The 21,477-nt window shown below is 44.0% G+C and overlaps 1 protein-coding gene across 1 annotated transcript in view; it reads right to left on the bottom strand.

Annotated features, from left to right (window-relative positions):
• SLC22A23 (solute carrier family 22 member 23) overlaps positions 1-21,161 on the bottom strand; it is a 195,890-nt gene extending 174,729 nt beyond the window's left edge. Inside the window, exon 1 of the mRNA XM_040353645.1 lies at positions 19,861-21,161. Within this exon, the coding sequence (XP_040209579.1) occupies positions 19,861-20,415 (555 nt within the window). The 5' untranslated portion in view covers positions 20,416-21,161. The remainder of the gene's footprint in view (positions 1-19,860) is intronic.
• Positions 21,162-21,477: the final 316 nt, after the last annotated feature.

Below are 21,477 nucleotides of genomic sequence, written 5' to 3' on the forward strand. Positions count from 1 at the left end.
GAGTACTCCATACTTGCAAGCTCAAGGCAGGCCATATATGAATTCCTCCAACAACACAGTCAGCGTTGATGAGGGAAACCCCCGCTCTGAGCTAGTGTGTTCTCCCAGCCAGTGGGGTGTTATTTGTGCTAGCGGCTATAGGCGCTGGAAAATATCGCATGTAAAAATCCGACATGCTGATTGTACCCAAGTCAATTGATGGATTGACTTGGATACAATCAGCTTCCCACAGATAGTTTGACTCTCGTCTGGTCCCTGTTAAACCGGTCGTGATTCGAACCATATATGGCCGGCTTAAAGGGGTTGTAAAGGTTCACGTTTTTTCACCTTAATGCATCCTGAAAAAACATCCGACAATACCGGCCCCCCGTTTTACTTACCTGAGCCCGTTCACCTGCTGCGCTCGCCCACAATGTCCTCTTCGCCGCTAAGCCTGGCCATTGATTGGCTAGAGTGGATGGATTATAAGCAGCGCAGTCATTGGCTCACGCTGCTGTCAATCACATCCAATGACGCGTCACGCCGGGGGGCGGGGCCGAGTGATACAGTGAGCGGCTATAGCTGTCGGCTGTATCACGGGAGCGTGCCTGCAAGAACTAACCACCATGCGAGAGAGCTCCCATTAAAGGGGGTAAGTTCTTGTGGGAAGGAGCTACAACAGCAGCCGAGGGACCCCAGAAGACCAGGTTCAGGGACACACTGTGCAAAATGAGCTGCACAGTGGAGGGAAGTATAACATGTTTGTTATTTAAAAAAATAATAATTTGCCTTTACAACCCCTTTAAGGCTCAAACTAATGCCAACAAGGAGGAGGTGGTGAGCCATACAGTCCATGCTGCATATCTCAGGAGGGAAGGACAGCAATCTGAATAACAAATAGTAAAGAAAGATTCCTCAAGTTGGGATTTTAAATGGACCACAAGCAGTGATTTATATAAAATGTACAAGTTTATTTAAAATTTTGAATAAACTTGTAAATGTTATATCTAGGGCTGCAACTAACGATTATTTTCATAATCGATTAGTTGGCAGATTATTGTTTCGATTAATCGACTAATCGGATAATCTTTAAAAAAAGTGTGGTGTACAATTTAGTTAATATGTAAATAAATAAATAAAAAAGCAATTTATTCTTAAATATCCATATGCAGTGGTAAATATAAATAACCAACTACAGTAATTGTAATGCCTTCTATTACCGCCACTTTCTCTGGGTTCAGATGCTGATCTTCCCTGCACAGAGTCTTTAAAGTTATTTTTTTTTTTAAAACAAACTTGTTATACTTACCTGCTCTATGTAATGGTTTTGCACAGAGCAGCCCCGATCCTCCACTTCTGGGGTCCCTCACCGATGCTTTTGGCTCCTCCTGCCTTCAGAGTGCCTCAATAGCAAGCTGCAAAGTATAGTATAGAGCGCCCGCTATAGCAAGGTAAAAAAAACTTCTGCCTTTAGAACCACTCACTTCCAGGACTACATGTCCCATGAGGCATTGCTCCTTACACTTTCACAAATTCTCAGGCACTTAGTGACATGTATGGATGGTGTACTGCACTGTATTTCCTGATATGTAAACAAATAATGCATACTATATGCAGGCCAACTAATCAACTGGCCGATTAATCGATTATGAAAATAGTTGACAACTATTTTCATAATTGATTAGTTGTCGATTAATCGATTAGTTGTTTCAGCCCTAGTTATATCAATCACTGCTTGTGGTCCATTTAAAATCCCAACTTGAGGAACCTTTCTTTACTATATGTATTTGGGATGGGACTCACAAGCAGTCTAGTCAACTAGATGAGGTAAACTCTTTTCCTATGCAATCTGAATAACCTTCCTGATCAATGTTCCCTTCAAAAGCTGCCATTTACTCGAAAACCTTCTGAAAGCAATTAATTGTCGCCAATATTTTAACAACTGTGATATTCAATGGTCTTATCACATGGTGTGATGTATCAGGACCATGGACAGTCTCATGGACCTCAGTGCTTCTAAAGCAAGGATCTTCAAACTATGGCCCTCCAGCTGTTCCAGAACTACACATCCCATGAGGCATTGTAATACTCTGACATTCACAGACATGACTAGGCATGATGGGAATTGTAGTTCCTGAACAACTGGAGGGCCAAAGTTTGAGGACCCCTGTTCTAAAGTCTCTTGACTGTCATGAAGCTAAAAACACCTATTTGCCCACCCCTTTTTCCCATTCGACAAACTGGGGTATCTGACACAAAGCAAACCAGTTGTGTGAGAAGGCTCTGATTGAAGCAACCATTCCACAAATCATGAAACCCATCCTAGGTTTGAGGCCATGACACATTAGTGAAAAGAACTGGCTAGGTCCAGCAACACGGTCCTGGAAATAGGATATGAGGTGGAAAAGGCTACTTCTATTAGAGCTTTGCCTTGACAAACTGCTCCTATACATACGTAGATCGTTTATGTTGGTAAAAGTATGATGTTGCCTAATTCTCAAATACCCTCTGTCACATTAGCAAATTAAAAATCAAGATTTAGATGAACGAAATTACACTAGCAACTTTAAATTATGATTTTCTTAGGGGAAAAATGTAAAGTCTACTTCTTATGCAAAGCTGCAAAATCTGGCATTAGCTCAATATTGGTTTAAAGTGAATCCAACTTCCCGTCACAGACGTGTGGTAGATGGTAATTAAATTCAGAAAAGGCAGCTTAAAGGGTAGGCACACCTATTCTGTTAGTCCAGGACGTGTGTGCCAACACGATGCAGCTTTTTTTTTTTCTATCAAGCAATGCCATTTTATATCTATAGTCATAACGTGAACAAAATAACACATTGGCCTTGATTCAAAACCGAGGTGTTGCTCTCATCACAAACAGGCTTTGAATTCTTACATCTGTCAGTGATAATAAAACATAATTAATATAAAAGGAACATTTTCAAGCAGTATTTTCATATTTTCCTTGTTAACATCTGACATTTGTTATTTGCAATGACACAAACACTATAGACTTAGAAGAAGGCGGCTCAAATTCATTTTAATTGTGTTCCGTTACCCAGGGAAGAAAAGTACATGTAGTACATTTTTTGCCTCATCTACATATTTATTGTCTAATGCCCCTTTTACACAGGGGCAGGAGGTGCGGTGGCGGTAAAGCGCTGCTATTTTTATTGTTGCTTTACCGTCGGAATACCGCCGGTATTTGCAGTTTTACCCCCACGCTAGCAGCCGGAAAAGAGTTAATACCGCCGGCAATGCGCCTCTGCAGAGGTGGTATAGCCGCGGTTTCTCATTGCTTTCAATAGGAAGGAGCGGTGGAGGAGCGGTAAACACACCGCTCCTTCACCGCAACAAAGACGCAGCTAGCAGGACTTTTGGAGTGGTCCTGCTAGCGCACCGCTCCAGTGTGAAGCCGCTGTTTCAGGTCGGTTTGCAGGCGCTATTTTTAGCGCAATAGCGCCTGCGTACCACCCCAGTGTGAATGGGGTCTAAGGCTAGGTTGGACAGGTGCCCCTCCACAGCCATCTAACAATGCAGTTAGCACTGGCTCCCAAATTTCCACACCTTTTACTGAGCCACTGGAGCCATAAAAGGAGCATAATGCTTTAAATGATTGGGCTAGTGTTAAAGGGAAGTCCTTCACATGAAGCCTGGCCTAAGGTTGCATGCTTACAAGACCTCTACCTAAAAGTACAGTGCCTTGAAAAAGTATTCATACCCCTTGAAATTTTCCACATTTTGTCACGTTGCAACCAAAATTGTAAGTGTATTTTATTGGGATTTTATGTGATAGATCAACACAAAGTGGCACATAATTGTGAAGTGGAAGGAAAATGATTTTAAATTTTTTTTTTTTTTTTTACAAATAAATATGTGAAAAGTGTGACGTGCATTTGTATTCAGCCCGCCTGAGCCAATACTTTGTAGAACCACCTTTCACTGCAATTCCAGCTGCAAGTCTTTTTGGGTATGTCTCTACCAGCTTTGCACATCTAGAGTGACATTTTTGCCCATTCTTCTTTGCAAAATAGCTCAAGCTCTGTCAGATTGGATGGAGAGCGTCTGTGAACAGCAATTTTCAAGTCTTGCCACAGATTCGAAGTTGGATTTAGGTCTGGACTTGGACTGGGCCATTCTAACACATGAATATGCTTTGATCTAAACCATTCCATTGTAGCTCTGTCTGTATGTTTAGGGTCGTTGTCCTGCTGGACGGTATACTTCTTTAGCAGCCTCAAGTATTTTGCTAACAGGTTTTCTTCTAAGATTTCTCTGTATTTGGCTTCATCCATCTTCCCATCAACTCTGACCAGCTTCCCTGTCCCTGCTGAAGAAAAGCATCCCCACAACATGATACTGCCACCACCATGTTTCAAAGGGTATGAATGCTTTTTAAGGCACTGTATAGCAGCTCATATGTTTGGCATAGCAGGCTGGTACCTCTGGGAAGGTGGGATATTATTTTTAAATTTTTACTAAAAATCTAATTAAAAAGTTAGGTCCTATTTACACCATAAAACATGTTCTAACTCATAACTCACTTTATAACTGAAATGAACTGTTGTGCACCCCAAAACATCTCACTCTCTATTGGTCTCTCCATTTCAAATGCCCCTGAACTTCCGTCCTGAACGCATATTTTGTAAACCCTTTCATAAACCCAGAAAAGGGACTACCCTTATAAAAAGTGCTGAATTTAAAAGCTTGTCTGACAGTCCAGAAAAAGGGGGACGGAGAGCTGGAGTTTCACTCTGCAGAGCTCAGAGAGCTGATTGGAGGGATGGGAAGGGACACCCCGCCCCTTCACACAGGAACAGAGCTGGGACTGTCAATCAGCTGAAGCTCTCTCCCCATCACCACTTTTCTCTTGGTGTCAGGAAAATGTGTCAGAAGTGATTCATTCTGATAGCAGAAGAACGAAGCAGAATACTTGATGTTTTTATTAAGACAAGTACACACTATAGAGGGATATGCTTTGTTCATATTTAATGTCTGAGGTTTACAACCATTATAAAGAAGAATAAGCAGCAGACAAGGTAAGTGGCCAGGCCACCTGCTATATTCGTTATAAAAAAATAAAAAAAATAAAGTAAAAATACTTTAATAAGGCTTCTAGTGTCAGTCATGTATAACAAAAAGACAGCAATGGGCAATGCTTAAGCCTCGTACACACGATCGGACTTCCATCTGACTTTTCCGTGTATTTTTGTTCGAAGTCCATGAACTTGTTCTGCATACACAGGGCAGAACATTTTCAGCCAACATATGTCAAACCACGTGGTTTTTCAGCTCTTTACCGCCACCCTTTGGGCAACTTCTGCTATTTGTTGTCTGATGTTTAGCATTGGTTCGGAGCATGCATGTTTGTACTTTGGATTTTAGTCTGATGGATTTGTGTACACACGATCGGTTGATTCGACGGAACACAGTTGTTGCATGGCCAGCCAACATTTGTTGTTGGAAATTCCGACAACAATTGTCCGATGGAGCATACAGAGTCGGATTGTCCGTCGGACAACTGTTGTCGGAATATCCAATCGTGTGTACGGCCTTTATTGTGCCAGATTTTTAATTGCATTTAGTAAATTAATAGCAAAGTGGGCCTTATTAATAGAGCATAACCAGCAAAACGCTAGCCTATATGGGTTCTTTCACTGTCTTCCTAAGCACTTTGGAAGGTCCTGAACCCAGAACTGAAAATTGTGAAACCAAACTTGCAAGTCACATCATTGACATTGCCTTCTTGAATGCAGACATTGAGGGATGTGGGTGGATGACAGCACTCTGAATTTGGAGCCGGAAAACACCATTAGCATATTGATAACCAAGTGTTCAGGGGCTCCCGAGCTGTCAGGAAGATGAAAAAGATATGTGCAGGCATCTTTTCCAGGTTATCTGGCCGATGAGATTTATTTGGCTAAAGGCTCACTTTAAGATAAATGACAACTCAGATGTGGGTGATGCTTCCGATTACGGCTCAGCTTCATATGCAGTTATATTTCAGGACAGATTTTTCAGAAATCAAGCGCTAAGCAACGTTTAGGCAATAATAACAAGCAAAAATCCTGCACAGTGTATCGATCTATTGTGTATCAAGACCAGCATACTTATACAAGGTCTCCAAAACTGAATAAAAGGTAAAAAAAAACATTGTTTTTCATGAATTAAAGTCAGACAAGTGCTGACTAAATTGAAGTCAGGCAAAAATATAACAATTGTCGCAATGCATTCTACTGAAATACCAAAAAAATACTCTTACGTGTGTTAGTGGTAAGCGTTGGGATTCTATCACCGAGGTGAGAAAACTTGGTATTGCTTTGTGGTAGCTACTAGAAATATATTTCTTGATTTTTCCAGGCACATACAAGGAGCTATCTAAAACCTCCCTTATGATATGGTATATAACAGACCCATAATCTCACTTGTCTGCGGGAAATCTCCAGCCTGGCTCTCAAGGGAAAACACATTAATAAAGAACTTCACACGAAAAAGGACTTGTGAATATTTCAAGCCTGAGAAAGCTTTTCATGTTTTGTGGAGCCAGTCCTTGGTTCTGGAAGCAGCTCTCATGCTATAGAACGGCTCCAGAAACAGCCACTGACTTTTGTGCATGTACTCGAGAGAGGAGCCGGACTGCAGGAGTTGGGAGTAGGCAGGCCTCACCCAGAGGCAATCTGCCACCTTTCTCCATGCCCCGGGTGGCAATGGCGGGTGTGTGAGGGGGTCCTCCCACCCAGCCCGCCCTACCTGCTCCGCTTTGAAGCCCAACAGGGCAGAGGGACTCCCTATAAGGGAGTGAGAGGATCTAGCCCGCTCAACCAGCCCCGTTAGTCCTTCGCCTCTCTTTTTAGAGACCGCGTGGTCAAAGTGCGTGCATGTTAACCCAATTTCGAGTACGTGTGGTGGTTTTTGTGGGAGGGGGGTGGGCGTACTAAGCGCAGGCTTACCTCGCATAGCACACCGGGATCCGAACCCCTAGCTGCAGAGGTGAATGGCTTGTCAGCGCAGTGCCAATCGCGTTGAGCCACCGCAGCTCCCCTTGTGAGGGTACAGTTAAAGGGGTTGTAAAGTGAAGGAGGACTGCACTGAGGTAAAGGAAGCTATTTAGGAAAAATTGTTTTTACCTTTACAACCCCTTTTCCATCGGAAATTCCGACCGTGTGTATGCCCCATCGGAGTAATTCCATCGGAAATTCCGATGAATTCCATCGGAGTTTAGATAGAGAACATGTTCTCTTTTACCCCGATGGAATTCTGTCGGAATTCCGTCGGAATTCCGATGTGATTTTGGTCAGACAAAAGTCCGACCGTGTGTACCGGGCTTAACAGTACAGCTCAATTGAAAAACAAATTGAAATCTTTAAGGGGGGGGGGGGGTGCAAATAAAAAAATTAAATAATGTGGTTGCATAAGTTTGCACACCCTCTTATAACTGGGGATGCAGCTGTGTTCAGAATTAAGCAATCACATTCAAACTCCTGTTAAAGTGGTTGTTAACACACATCTAATAAATACTCCAAATGATCCACCATTATAATAATTATCCCTGTGCCCTGTAAAAAAAAAAACTTGCTCCAATTGTACCGATATAAGATCCGCTCCGGGCGCTCAGCCGATTCCTCTCCTCTCTCTCCGGCTCACGGCTGCAGTGGGCACTGACGCCAGCTGGGGGGAAGGGAGAGAGAGGACACTCAGCTTGAGCGCCTGGAGCCGCGCTCATATACGTACAATCGGGCAGATTTTTTACAGAACACAGGCACAGGGACAATTATTATAATGGTACAGAGCGGATTAGAGTTTTTAGAGCAGATATGAAAGCAGCAGGAGTGGAAGGGGGCGGTCACTGGTACGAGCATAGACAGGCAGAGAGGAGAGGGGGAGAGTAGGACACAGGAGACAGATAGCAGGCTGCGGATGACAGAATCATGCAAACTGATCATGGTGTCAGGGCACAGCAGCCTTTATTATCGTTTGCAGAGGGTAGGGTATAGCCAGGAAGAATCAGCCAGGTATTTTAGATGATTAATTTGGGGTTAGCAAAACGCTTTAAATAGGAGTCAGTACGCACCTGCCATCATTTAAAGTGCCTAGGATGCATTAAGGTGAAAAAAAACACGAACCACTTTAAAGCGCTGCCTATGGAGATTTTTAAGTACCGTAGTTTTCATCTCATTAACATATATTTTTTTGTAAAATTTTAACATCATCTTTTATATTTTACAAAAAAATTGTGCAACACCCACCATTTTATTCTCTAGGGCAGTGGTCATCAACCCTGTCCTCAGGGCCCACTAACAGACTAGGTTTGCAAGATAACTGAAATACATGACAGGTGATATAATTTGCTGCTCAGTGATTGCAGTATTCTAGTCTGCATCTCCCCAAGGCAATACATAAAACCTGGCCTGTTAGTGGGCCCTGAGAACAAGGTTGATGACCACTGCTCTAGGGCCTCCGCTTAACCACTTAAGCCCCGGACCATTATGCAGCTAAAGGACCAGGCCCCTTTTTGCGATTTGTCACAGCGTCAATTTAACTGACAATTGCGTGATCGTGTGAAGTGGCTCCCAAACAAAATTGATGTCCTTTTTTTCCACAAATAGAGCTTTCTTTTGGTGGTATTTGATCACCTCTGCGTTTTTTATTTTTTTGCGCTATAAACTAAAATAGAGTGACAATTTAAAAAAAAATGCAATATTTTTTACTTTTTGCTATAATAAATATCCCCCCAAAATATATATAAAAAAAAAGTTTTCCTCAGTTTAGTCCGATACGTATTCTTCTACATATTTTTGCTAAAAAAAAAAATCGTAATAAGCGTTTATTGATCGGTTTGTGCAAAAGTTATAGCGTTTACAAAATAGGGGATAGATTTATGGCATTTTTATTAATATTTTTTTTTTACTAGTAAATCAGAGATTTTTATCGTGACTGCAACATTATGGCAGACACATCGGACACTTTTGACACTATTTTGGGACTATTGTAATTTTTACAGCAAACAGTGCTATAAAAATGCACTGCCACCGATTACTGTGAAAATGACACCGGCGGTGTCGGGGGCGCTAAAGGGGTTAAGTGTTCCCTAATGTGTGCTTCTTACTGTGGGGGGGGGGGGCTGGGCGTGTGACATCACTGATCGTCGTTCCCTATGACAGTAACAGGCTCACTAGGAAGCACAGGGAGAGGTTTGTTTACACTTACCTCTCCCCGTTCTTAAGCTCCGTGACCAGATTACGGGACACCGGCGGTGATCGGGTCCCGTGGGCGTGGTCACGGAGCACAGGACCGGGTCGCGAGTGCGCCGCCGGCGGTGCGCTCGCGACCCACGGGTGGGCTTCTTAAAGGATACGTCCATGTGCCTAGCCGCGCCATTCTGCCGGTCCTTAAGCGGTTAAACAATATATAGAACGTTTGGGGGTTCTGAGTAATATCGTAGACAAAATAATGTATTTTTACTTGTAGGAGAGAAATGTCTGAATTGCCCCGGTAGGGAAGTAGTTAAAAACTTCAGCTGGTGAGCAGAACATAATGGGTATTCAGTATCAGGAAGTGGGCACACTTTTTTATTGAAAACAACAGGACAATAGCCCCCCGACATGGTACAGAGCAACTTGATGCACAGCCTATGCCATTTATTGTTTCCTTTCTACCCTGGCGAGTTGTAGATCTATCCCTGGACTAGTTCAGTGAGACACCATACCTAAAGTCAGAGCGAATGAGCATATTGGCGTTCTATCATTTGACTTATTCTACTAGATTGCATTTACGTAGTCTTATATTCTAAGGGGGGTGGTTGCTGGCCGCGCAATCTGCCTTACCAGATAACGGTGTGGGTGGGGGGTGTGGCGAGATGTGACCTCCTCTACTTTGATTGGATATACGATTTTGAGACCCTATGTAGTCTATATGTTTCTCTGTTATAAACCTACTTGCCCACGTGAATATGCTATTGAATTAACTCCGCAAAAGTTTGTATTTGGTTTTGTACATTTCTTAAAAAGAAAACAACAGGACAAATGTATATACAAGAAGGAAAGGAAATGCAAACATACCATTAAGTATATGCAAAGCTGACATTGAGGATAGCTTAGTCATGACAAAAGCAATTGCATTTCTACAAGGCGACAATCTAATCAGTCAACATGCCTGAAATACTTGACTTTCTACTCCAGCCTTCTTTACACATGTCATTAAACTGTTACTTTTAATTACTAATTGTCAATGTTTATTTCTGCAGATGTAAAATTGTGACCTACTCCAGGTGGACAAGAATTGTTAAAGTCTAAGTAATTAGTGTTTGGGTAACAAATGATGAATCATTTCCGGTCATCCAACATTTGGCATGACCAACACAGGTTTTCAAAGAGAACAGAGAAGGGGGATTGAGATGGCATGATTTGAAAGTAGCAAGCAGGACACAGTTCTGAGATAACAGATCTTAGTGCAAGCTCATACATCAACACCAACCCGCTCTCCAATGGTCTCCTATGAGGCGTGTGCTTCAGACAATATCAAACCAAAACATTTGTAGGTCTTCTCAGTCAATGGATAATGTCCCCATTCCACTATGTCTGACAAGCAGAGATAACCCATTTACATTTCAACAATTACTACAACATTATACATAATATACAAAGCAAAATTAGAAGATCTGAATTGCATATTTGGAAATCTGTATGACAATTGCAGACCAGCCATTTTCAACCAGGGTTTGTGGAAATCTAGGATTCGTCCAGAATTTGCTAGGGGTTCCCCGATCTGACTGACCTCCAATTTAATGGTATCTGCATGGTTCCAAAGCCAATGCCACTTGCTAGACACCAACGTTTTTTTAGCGGACTACAACTGTAAAGCCCTGTACACACGACCCCGGCGGTATAAAGTCCGACGGGAAAACTGAAAACCTGCTCAGTAAAGTTTCCACGTGTACACACGGCCGGGTTTCCCGTCGGGAAAACTGCGGGGAGAGCTTTGGTTGGGAATCCCGGCCGTGTGTATGCTCCCTCGCAGAGTTTCCCCATAGGAAAACTGCCGGGTTTAAAACCGCCGGGAATCCTGGTGGGAAAATAGAGAGCAGGTAATTATTTTCCCGCCGGGAAAACTGCAAGGAAGCATACACACTGCCGGTTTTCCCGGCCAAAAGCCCTCCTGGTAGTTTTCCTGGCAGGAAAACCGGTCGTGTGTACGAGGCTTTAGAGGTGCATTTTTCCTACTGGCCACCTATGTAAGGGAACCATCAATCATGTGGTTTTATCACAAGTTCCCCAAGACCTGAAGCTTATTTCAAGGGTTAAGCCCTGTAGACGCGATCGGTTTGTCCGATGAAAACAGACTGATAGACTAAAACGATCGTGTGTGGGCCCCATCGGTTTGTTTTCCATCGGTTAAAAAAAAATAGAACATGTTTTAAATTTTTCCTATGGATAAAAAACTGATAGAAAAAAACGGTCGTCTGTGTGGAAGTCCATCGGTCAAAAATCCACGCATGCTCAGAATCAAGTCGACGCATGCTCGGAAGCATCGAACTTCATTTTTCTCAGCACGTCGTAGTGTTTTACGTCACCGCGTTTGGACACGGTGGGATTTTTGACTGATGGTGTGTAGGCAAGACTGATGAAAGTCAGCTTCATCGGATATCCGACGAAAAAATCCATCGGATTAGATTCCATCAGATATCCAATCGTGTGTACAGGGCTTAAGAGTTTGAAAAGGGCTGCTATAGACAGCAGAGCTGCATGATTCTGGCTAAAATGAGAATCTCGATTTTTTTTGCTTAGAAGATAGATCACAATTCTCTTACGATTCTCGCAGCGTAACATCTTTCACATTAAAACGAAAAAAATTAGACTAACTTTACTGTTTCAATTTTTTTTTTTATTCATTGAAGTGTATTTTTTCCCCAAAAAATTGCATTTGAAAGACCGCTGGGCAAATACAGTGTGGCATAAAATATTACAGCAATTGCCATTTTATTCCCTAGGTTCTCTGCTAAATATATATATATATATATATATATATATAATTTTTGGGGGTTCCAAGTAATTTTCTAGCAAAAAATATTGATTTTACCTTAAGAAACAAGTGATTTGGACTTTAAGTGGTTAAACTTCCTGCATTTACACACAGATTTGCTCTAAGAGGGGAGTTAGTTACAATGGTTCATATTGTTACAAACGTGGCAGACTGCCCTTTTTCTTTACACAAAGAAGTTTATCCCTTTGATCTAAGAAGGAAGCATTAGTTACAATGTTTCCTGTTAAGAACTTGGCAGACTGCCCATTTTCTTTTGACACCTGAGTGAGCAGATAAGTCTCTCCACTTGTTATATGAAAGAATCAGCAAACTCTGCATTGGAGATCATCAGGGGGGTTGAATCAAGATCACGTTTTTTTAAAGATTAATAGCTGAATTCAGAGAGAGCGCCGCATCTTTAAGGCGGCGTAGCGTATCGTATTTACGCTACGCCACCGTAAGTTAGATAGGCAAGTACTGTATTCACAAAGCACTTGCCTCCTAACTTGCGGCGTAGCGTAAATGTGGCCGGCGTAAGCACACCTAATTCAAATCAGGATTGGGGGGCGTGTTTTATGTTAATGTTTGGTGACCCGACGTTATTGACATTTTTTACGAACTGCGCATGCGCCGTCCATGTACATATCCCAGTGTGCATTGCTCCAAAGTACGCTGCAAGGACGTATTGGTTTCGACGTGAACGTAAATGACGTCCAGCCCCATTCACGGACGACTTACGCAAACGATGTAAATTTTTCAAATTTCGATGCGGGAACGATGGCCATACTTAACATTGACTAGGCCAGCTAGGGGGCAGCTTTATCTTTTACGCGGCGTAACTCTTACGGAAACTGCGTATCTTTACTGCGCCGGGCGCACGTACGTTCGTGAATCGGCATAACTAGTCATTTACATATTCTACGCCAAGCTCAACGGAAGCGCCACCTAGCGGCCAGCGGAAAAATTACACCCTAAGATACGACGGCGTAGGAGACTTACGCCGCTCGTATCTTAGCCTAGTTTAAGCGTATCTGGTTTCCAGAATACGCTTAAATTTAGGACGGATTCCGAGTTACGTCGGCGTATCTACTGATACGCCGGCGTAACTCTTTATGAATCCAGCTATAATTGTGCAGCTCTAATAGACAGTGTTTTGTTTTTATTTTTCTATTTGTTTCTCCATTTTTTTCCCCCAAGTAGAGTATGAAATCATTTTAACCGCTTGCCACCCGCCCATAGGGTACTGCAGGGAGGGGTCGTTGTAGGCAAAAGCAACATACCCGTACATTGCTGCCTACTTCAAGGGCACACACACACCCCCTGCCCATCTCCCAAAGTGATTGTACACAGCAGGAGCCTATCAGCAAGTCCTGGCCAATGATTCACGGCCAGGACCTGCTGATCGTCACAGTCCATGGAACACAACACAGAGCTCTGTACAGAGGGAGCGATCTGTCAGTTATCATTGGAAAGATCACTATTTCTTGTCACTGGGAGTTACTCCAAGATGGGGACACAGACTACAATAAAAGTCAAAGTTTCTAACTTTTTCCTACTCTACCCATAGACAGTTCGAATATCGGTCAGTTCGGCAAGAAACGTCCGAGATTTGATCCATGCATGGGCAGGCTAGTTGAACGATAAGGCTGCATTCACACCTGAGCGTCGGTCGTTCACTCATTTTTTTCCGGCGGTTTGTCGCGCGTATTCATGCTTATTTGCGCGTTTGCACACAGCTTCGTCCAACGTTTTTGTACTTCGATGTTTTTTATTTTAGCCAATAGGAAAAATGATCATCTTTTCATCACTTGTTGCTATGTTGGTAGATTTTTTTAATCTTCTGCCTGGGTGAAAATTTCTATTGATTAAAGCGACGAAACGCCCGTAGCAAACGCTCGTTGTCGCGCTATTCGCTTGAATCGAGCGTTTCCATTACTTTCTATGGGAGATGGAAACGCTCGAAAACGACCAAACCGCCCGATACGCGCGACAAAAAAGGGTCCGGAACTTGTTTGAGCTTCAGTCGTTCGGCGTCAGGCGTATTGGCGTGGAGATGTGAACCATCTCCATAGGGAATAATGTATTTTTTCCCCTCTAGCGTATTTGAGCGTCGCGCTTCAGGCAACAAATCGCTCAGGTGTGAATGCAGCCTTAATCAACTTGGGTACAACCAGCCTGTTGGATTTTGCATGCGATGATCGCTAGCAGCTATTGTATACTGCCAGGAACACAATGGCTCTGTGGGAGGGATTGTCCTATCAACACTGACTGACCCGTGGTTGCAGGAAAGAACATTTTATAAGTAGAAAAAAAAATGCAGAGAAAGCCATAAAAGAATGAAACTAGTAAAAACATATGTACCCCACACCCTGATTTGCAGACACTCCCTGGAGGTTCCAGTAACATCACTGGGCCTCACTATGGGGGTCTTGGGAAAGCTTAGAATCCCAAATCTATGGAGAAGGGGCTCTAGCGCTGTGCAGGAGCACATCCCGGCAGGATTTGGGACCCACAGCTTTTTCAGCATCCCAATAAAAGGTGCCACCCTTGCCTAGGTAAGCATGCCACAAACTGCCATTTTTACCTTTTATTTTAATAGATTTCACTGTGCATTTCTTATTTTAGGTGTTCATGCAAGCCCTGCTAATTTTTTAGCAACCCAAAATAAAAGAAGGTCGCAAAACCGGTTGTTATGATGTTACTTCATGTTTCCACAAGTTTCTAACAGCAAGTAATAATCTGCAAGCACAAGCTAATGTAATAATAACAGAAGCCATGTGGATTAATACCGCTGTGACTGGTTCTATAGACGTTGAACTGCAAAATATGTCAATAATATAGAAATTTTTTAGTTGTGAGATATCCAACTCTTGGTGATTCTATGGGCCAGCTCGCTAGATGCCGTGGGAACGATTTAGACCCTTTTCACAGTAGGGCCGCGGCAGGGAAGAGGTTAAAGACTAGGGGGTGATCAAGGGGTTAAGTGTATCCATGGGATTGATTCTAACTGTGGGGGGGGGGTGGTCTTACTAGAACATGACAGAGATCACTGCTCCCCGATGACAGGGAGCAGTAGATCCCTGTCATGTTGCTAGGCAGAACAGGGAAATGCCTTGTTTACATCTCCCCGTTCTGCCTCTCCTCGCCGCGATCGTGGGCTGCCAGCGAACATCGAGTTTGCGGGACCCGTGGGCATTTTCCGGAATTTCCAATCGTGTGTTTGCGGCATTAGTCATATTTTAGTCATCTGAATTGTTTGAGTTGTATTTTAGTCGACTATCTTCAGTACATTTTAGTCGACTAAAATCAAATGGGTTTAGTTAAACTGTAATGCTTTATTTGGGCATCGCTCTAGAATTGCCAAAGTCATTATACATTCTTGGAGTAAAAATCAAACATGTTATTATTTATGGCAAGGGTCTCAAACTGGCGGACCTCCAGCCGTTGCAAAACTACAAGTCCCATGAGGCATTGCAAGGCTGACAGTTACAAGCATGACTCTCACAGGCAGAAGCATAATGGGACTTGTAGTTTCGCAACAACTAGAGGGCCGCCAGTTTGAGACCCCTGATTTATGGTATTAAAGCGAAGTTCCACCCACTTTCTACACTTTTTCTCAATCCAAAAATTACTGCCCATATTTTCGGTAATGGGCATTCATTTTTATTTTTTTTCTGCCAGCTTACCTACATTGTAAGCTTTTCGATGTTGTTTGCGCCTTCTCCCACCCGTGGAAATCTTCATCATATGCGGCGGCGCACTATCTCCTGGAAGCTTTGTGTCATAATTCCCAGGCGCCAGTGTGGATCGCCGCCGCTCATCATCGCAAGATTACGATGACGCCGCCGCCGTCCGTTGTGATGGTAACCTGAGAAGGTTCCTGCGTTGCGAGCTTTGCATACTGCGTGTGTGCGAGAACGGGTGGTGCATGCTGGTCATTCAGCAGCACTGTATCCCGAGAAGATTTTGCTTGTGGGCTTCACATGCCCACAAGCAAAATGGGAACTGCCAACAAAGAAAAATAGAAGGTAATTTTTGATCTAAAATATTAAATGGTGCGGCACAATTTATAAGAATCATGAGTGCCATTAGTGTAGATTATGATGCCAAGATATGCATTTTTTTTTTTTAAATGTCTATACATCGTTGGAACTCTGCTTTAGTCTCCATTCACATCTAGGTGACAAAACGCCGGACGCTTGTGCCGCTAGAGGGGGAAATTCCCATTGCTGTCTATGAGATGGTTCACATCTCATAGACGCCGTACGCCTGTCGTCTGAAAAAAACCTTTTTTTCAGGCGACATTGGCGTTCGCCCATTGACAGCAATGGGAAGAATTAAAAAAAAAAAAAAAAAGATACACTATCCGCGGCAAAATACGCCGCGTATGCGGCGTTGCTTGTCGCGGAGATGTGAATGGAGCCTTAGGCTGCATTCACACCTAGGCGTATACACGCCTGAAGCGCGACGCCGCAGCCGCCCCTCATACGCTGGAGGGGTGATTTTACATGGTCGGCTATGGAGATGGTTCACATCTCCACGCTGAACGCCGGACGCCTGACGCCTGAAAAAAGGTCCCGGACCTTTTTTTCAGGTGTCTTTCGGCGTTCGGCATAGGAGATGTGAACCATCTCCATAGAGGGGGTGAGGCTGCATTCACAATCGTGGCGTTTTGTCGCCGCGAATCGCGGTACAAAACGCCGCTATTTGCCGCCGCAATTCGCGGGACAAAACGCCGCAATTCAGTACGCCGAGGTGTGAATGCAGCCTTAAGGTTTGAACACGCAGTCCAGACACAGATTTAGCTGTTGTGATATAAATAAAACCAAGTTTCATAAACAAACAAAAATTTAGAAAATATTTTCGTCAACAAAATGAACCTTCCCGACAGACTGTGGCCAGGGCATTCCGTGTCCCACAGCTACACAAAGGGATGGGGACGTTTGTGACATCATTGACCTCACATGGCCAAACCAAAAGATTGTATTACCTACAATGATTACAGGAAATCTGCTACAGTCAGGGCAGGACTTAGGGTGGTGGGGGCCCCTGGGCTTGAGTGTTGAAGGGGCCCCCTGGAGCCGAGAATTGGGGGGGGCATTAAAGTTGTTGAGCGGGGGGGGTGCGCATTAAAGTTGTTGAGCGGGGGGTGCGCATTGAAGTTGTTGAGCGGGGGGGGTTTCAGTTGTTGAGGGGGGGAGTGCCTCTCACCTGTGCCAACAGCCGGGGCCACAGACTGTCATTAGCCCGGCTGTCGGCTTTCTTCCCTTCAGCAGCCACAGTCCTCCACACACCGCTCCGGTTCCTCCTGCTTCCGTGCTGCCTCCTCTTGCAGTGCGGGAAAATTAACCCTTTAGCGGGACTGCAGGAAGAAGTCTGTGCAGGAAAGTCCTGCAGAATCCGTGCGTGTTGGGAGGTATGCGCAGGGCCGCCATCAGGAATTTTGGGGCCCCTTACACAGCTTAAGGCATGGGCCCCCTGGAGCAGAGAACCTAGGGGGGGGGGGTGCTGCCGCCTGAAATTGAGAAGCAGGGGGGGGCTGCTGCAAATTGAGAAGCGGGGGGCCTTTACAAAAAAAAGAAGAAATAAAGGAGAAATATATATAAAGGGGGGTAGCCATCCGGGGCCCTGGGGACCTCTGGGCCCTTTAATAAAAAGTAAAAATAAACCTCTGGGCCCTTTAATAAAAAAATTTAAAAAATAAACATTTATAAAAAAAACATAAAAAAAGGGAGGTTGCCATCCTGGGCCCCTGGGGACCTCTGGGCCTTTTAATAAAAAATAAAAAAATATAAACAAAAATAAAAAAATAAACATTTGTAAAAAACATAAAAAAAGGGAGGTTGCCACATGGGGCCCTGGGGACCTCTGAGCCCTTTAATAAAAAAAATATATATGTAAAAAAAAATAAAAAATTTTTATAAAAAAAAAAAAAGTGGGTTGCCATTTGGGGGCCCTGGAGACCCCTGGGCCCTTTAATAATAATAATAATAATAATAATAATAATAATATATATATATATATATATATATATATATATATATATATATATATAAATAAATATATATATATATATATATATAAATAAAAAATATAAAAAAACATTTTTTATAAAAAATTAATAAAAAAAAAGGGGGGTTGCCTCCGGGCCCCTGGGGATCTCCGGACCCCTAAAAAAAAAAATAAAAAAAAAAAAATGTTTTTTTTTTTTTTTTTTTTTTTTTTTTTTTTAGGGGGCCCCCAATTGGGCGGGGCCCATGGGCTTGAGCCCAGTCAAGCCCAATGGTAAGTCCGGCCCTGGCTACAGTACATTACCAGGGTTGCCAACCAGCATGAAAGCCAAGATTTTTACATCTGTCCATTAATGTCCATTATGGACATGGACTGTACATGGCCGTTACCAATATTCGTGGACAGACGTAAAAAAAAAAAACGGATTTTACAAACTGTGAATTTACTGACAGTTGGCAACCATGAATCATGTAACGGGCATTCCGGGACAGAAGTATAAATCACAGAGTTTACAAACTGTGTTAATTTACTGACAGTTGGCAACCATGAATCATGTAACGGACATTCCGGGACAGAAGTATAAATCACAGAGTTTACAAACTGTGTGAATTTACTGACAGTTGGCAACCTTGAATCATAGATGTAATGGACATTTGGGGACAGACTTAAAAATCGTGGATTTTGCAAACTGTTAGAAATCTGACAGTTCGCATACCCCCGAATCAGGACTATAATGGACATTTGGGTACAGGCATAAAAATCACGGATTTTACCCACTGTGTGAATTTACTGACAGTTCGCAATCATGTAACGGACATTCTGGGACAGGTGTAAAAATCACAGATTTTACAATTGGCATCCCTAAATCATGGCCAGAATGGACATTCGGTGACAGATGTAAGAATCACAGAGTTTACAAACTGTGTGAATTTACTGACAGTTGGCAACCTCGAATCATAGCTGTAATAGACATTTGGGGGCAGACGTAAAAATCATGGATTTTGCAAATCTGACAATTGGCAACCCTGAATCATGACCATAATGAACTGTGTGAATTTACTGACAGCTGGCAACCCCGGAATCATGGCTGTAATGGACATTCACGGACAGACATAAAAATCACGGATTTTACAAACTGTGTGAATTTACTGACAGCTGCCAACTATGAATCATGTAACATGACATTCAGGGACAGATTTTACAAATGGCACCGATGAATCATGGCTGTAATGGACATTGGGGATAGATGTAAAAATATATATATCACAGGATTTCACAGTTTACAAACTGTGTGAATTTACTGACAGTTGGCAACCCTGAATCATGGCCATGGAAATACACAAAAATTATGGATTTTACAAACTATGCAAATTTACTGACAGTTGGCAACCCTGAATCACAGTGGCAATGGGCACTTGAAGACAGACATAAAAAAAAAATACGGGATTTTACAAACTGTGTAAATTTACTGACAGCTGGCAACCATGAATCACGTAACAGACATTTGGGGACAGATGTAAAAATCACAGATTTTACAATTGGCACCCCCGAATCATGGCTGTAATGGACTTTCTGGGACAGAGGTAAAAATCACAGATTTAAAACTGTAAATTTACTGACAGTTGTCAACCTTGAATCGTGTCCGTAATGGACATTTGGGGGCAGACGTAGAAAATCACAAATTTCAAACTGTAAATTTACTGACAGTTGGTAACCCTGAACAAGGCCATAATGGACATTCAGGGACAAAACATAAAAATCACGCCTTTTACAAATTGCGTTAATTTACTGACAGTTGGCAACCTTGAATGTGAAGTACAATAGTATGTCCACCCCAGGCACACTTACCTTGCTCACTACATTTTGGACTAGGCCAGCATGGATTTGATAGTTCCATTGGTGGCACAGGCAGGAGTCATTGTTGGGGGGCAGTGTTCTAACCATAGGGGGTGGTGTGGTGGGCAGCTGTGGGGGTGGCAGTAGAAGCATGACCTCTGGGGCACGGGTGGTGGTGGCATTACCCAGGCGCAGGTGGCTGTCATGGGCAGTGTTCATCATCGCCATGGTGCCATTAGTCTTGCACCATTTATCCGGAATGTCCAGGAGGAAGAAGTCTGAGAACTGGCTGAAGCTAAGGAACAGAGCCGGGATCCAGGTGAGCAGTACCAGGCGCTTGTTGAAGGTGCCCAGCCCCCCCAGGAAGGGCAGCACCGAGCCATCAAAGTCCAGCAGTAGAGGGTTGTAGCGGGAGCCCGGGTGTGCGGGGGAAGAAGCGGGGGCGGCGGACATCTCCTCTGAGGATGTGGGCATCGCAGTGCTGGAAGCGGGCAGTACTGAGCCATTCTCCTCGGCCTCCGGCTCTCTCATCCAACCACTCTCCCGATCCTGGTCTATGGCCATCATGCCACCTCCTGCCAGGGGCAGCCGATCACTCACACCGTGCAACACTCATCAGTCCCGATCACCGATCCCAGCTAGATCCCTCCGATCACTGATCCCAGCTAGATCCCTCCGATCCCAGCTAGATCCCTCCAATCACCGATCCCGGGTAGATCCCTCTGATCCCAGCTAGATCCCTCCAATCACCGATCCCAGCTAGATCCCTCCGATCCCGGGTAGATCCCTCCGATCCCCAATCCCAGCTAGATCCCTCCAATCACCGATCCCGGGTAGATCCCTCTGATCCCAGCTAGATCCCTCCGATCACCGATCCCGGGTAGATCCCTCCGATCCCAGCTAGATCCCTCCGATCCCAGCTAGATCCCTCCGATGCCGGGTAGATCCCTCCGATCCCCAATCCCAGCTAGATCCCTCCGATCCCCGACCCCGGGTAGATCCCCCGCTGAGCCGTCCACATGGGTCTGATGAATGGCAATGTATGGACGCTGCTCTCCTGTACAGGTGACCTCCTCCAATGATCACACAATCCGGGATCGCACACACCCCCGTGTCCTCCTCCGTACACACCGGACCAGCCGAGTGTCAGCGCCCAGGAGGAATCCCCATGCTGGAGGAGGAGATCCGCCTGTAGACTTGTCAGAGGTGATCCGATCACATCCACAAAGGCCAGCTCACACACAACACATCCCCACCTCCTCCCACAGCCGGGACACCGACAAATCTCATTCGGCCGCTCTACTCTCACTACAACGCATCCCCCGGATCCCTGCAGACGGGCCGACTCCTCCACCGACCGCTGGAGGGCGCTGCTCAGCCAGGTCTTCCCATTCATAACACAGTGCGGGGCACAGCGGCTGCTTTCTGCTCCCATTCACTGCACTGGAGGAGAAACAAAAGACATCGATTATTCTCTATGGAGTTGCTTCATCTCCACTCCAAGTCGCCTGAAGCTCAAAAAAGTTCTGGATTTTTTTATTTTATTTTTTTATAGCAGATTTGCATGTTTTTGGCCCATTTTTTCCCCAATAGAAATAAATGGAAACACGCGTGCGCTTTCGCACATTA

This window comes from Rana temporaria, chromosome 5 (assembly GCF_905171775.1).
Source record: "Rana temporaria chromosome 5, aRanTem1.1, whole genome shotgun sequence".
Classification (NCBI taxonomy): Eukaryota; Metazoa; Chordata; class Amphibia; order Anura; family Ranidae; genus Rana; species Rana temporaria.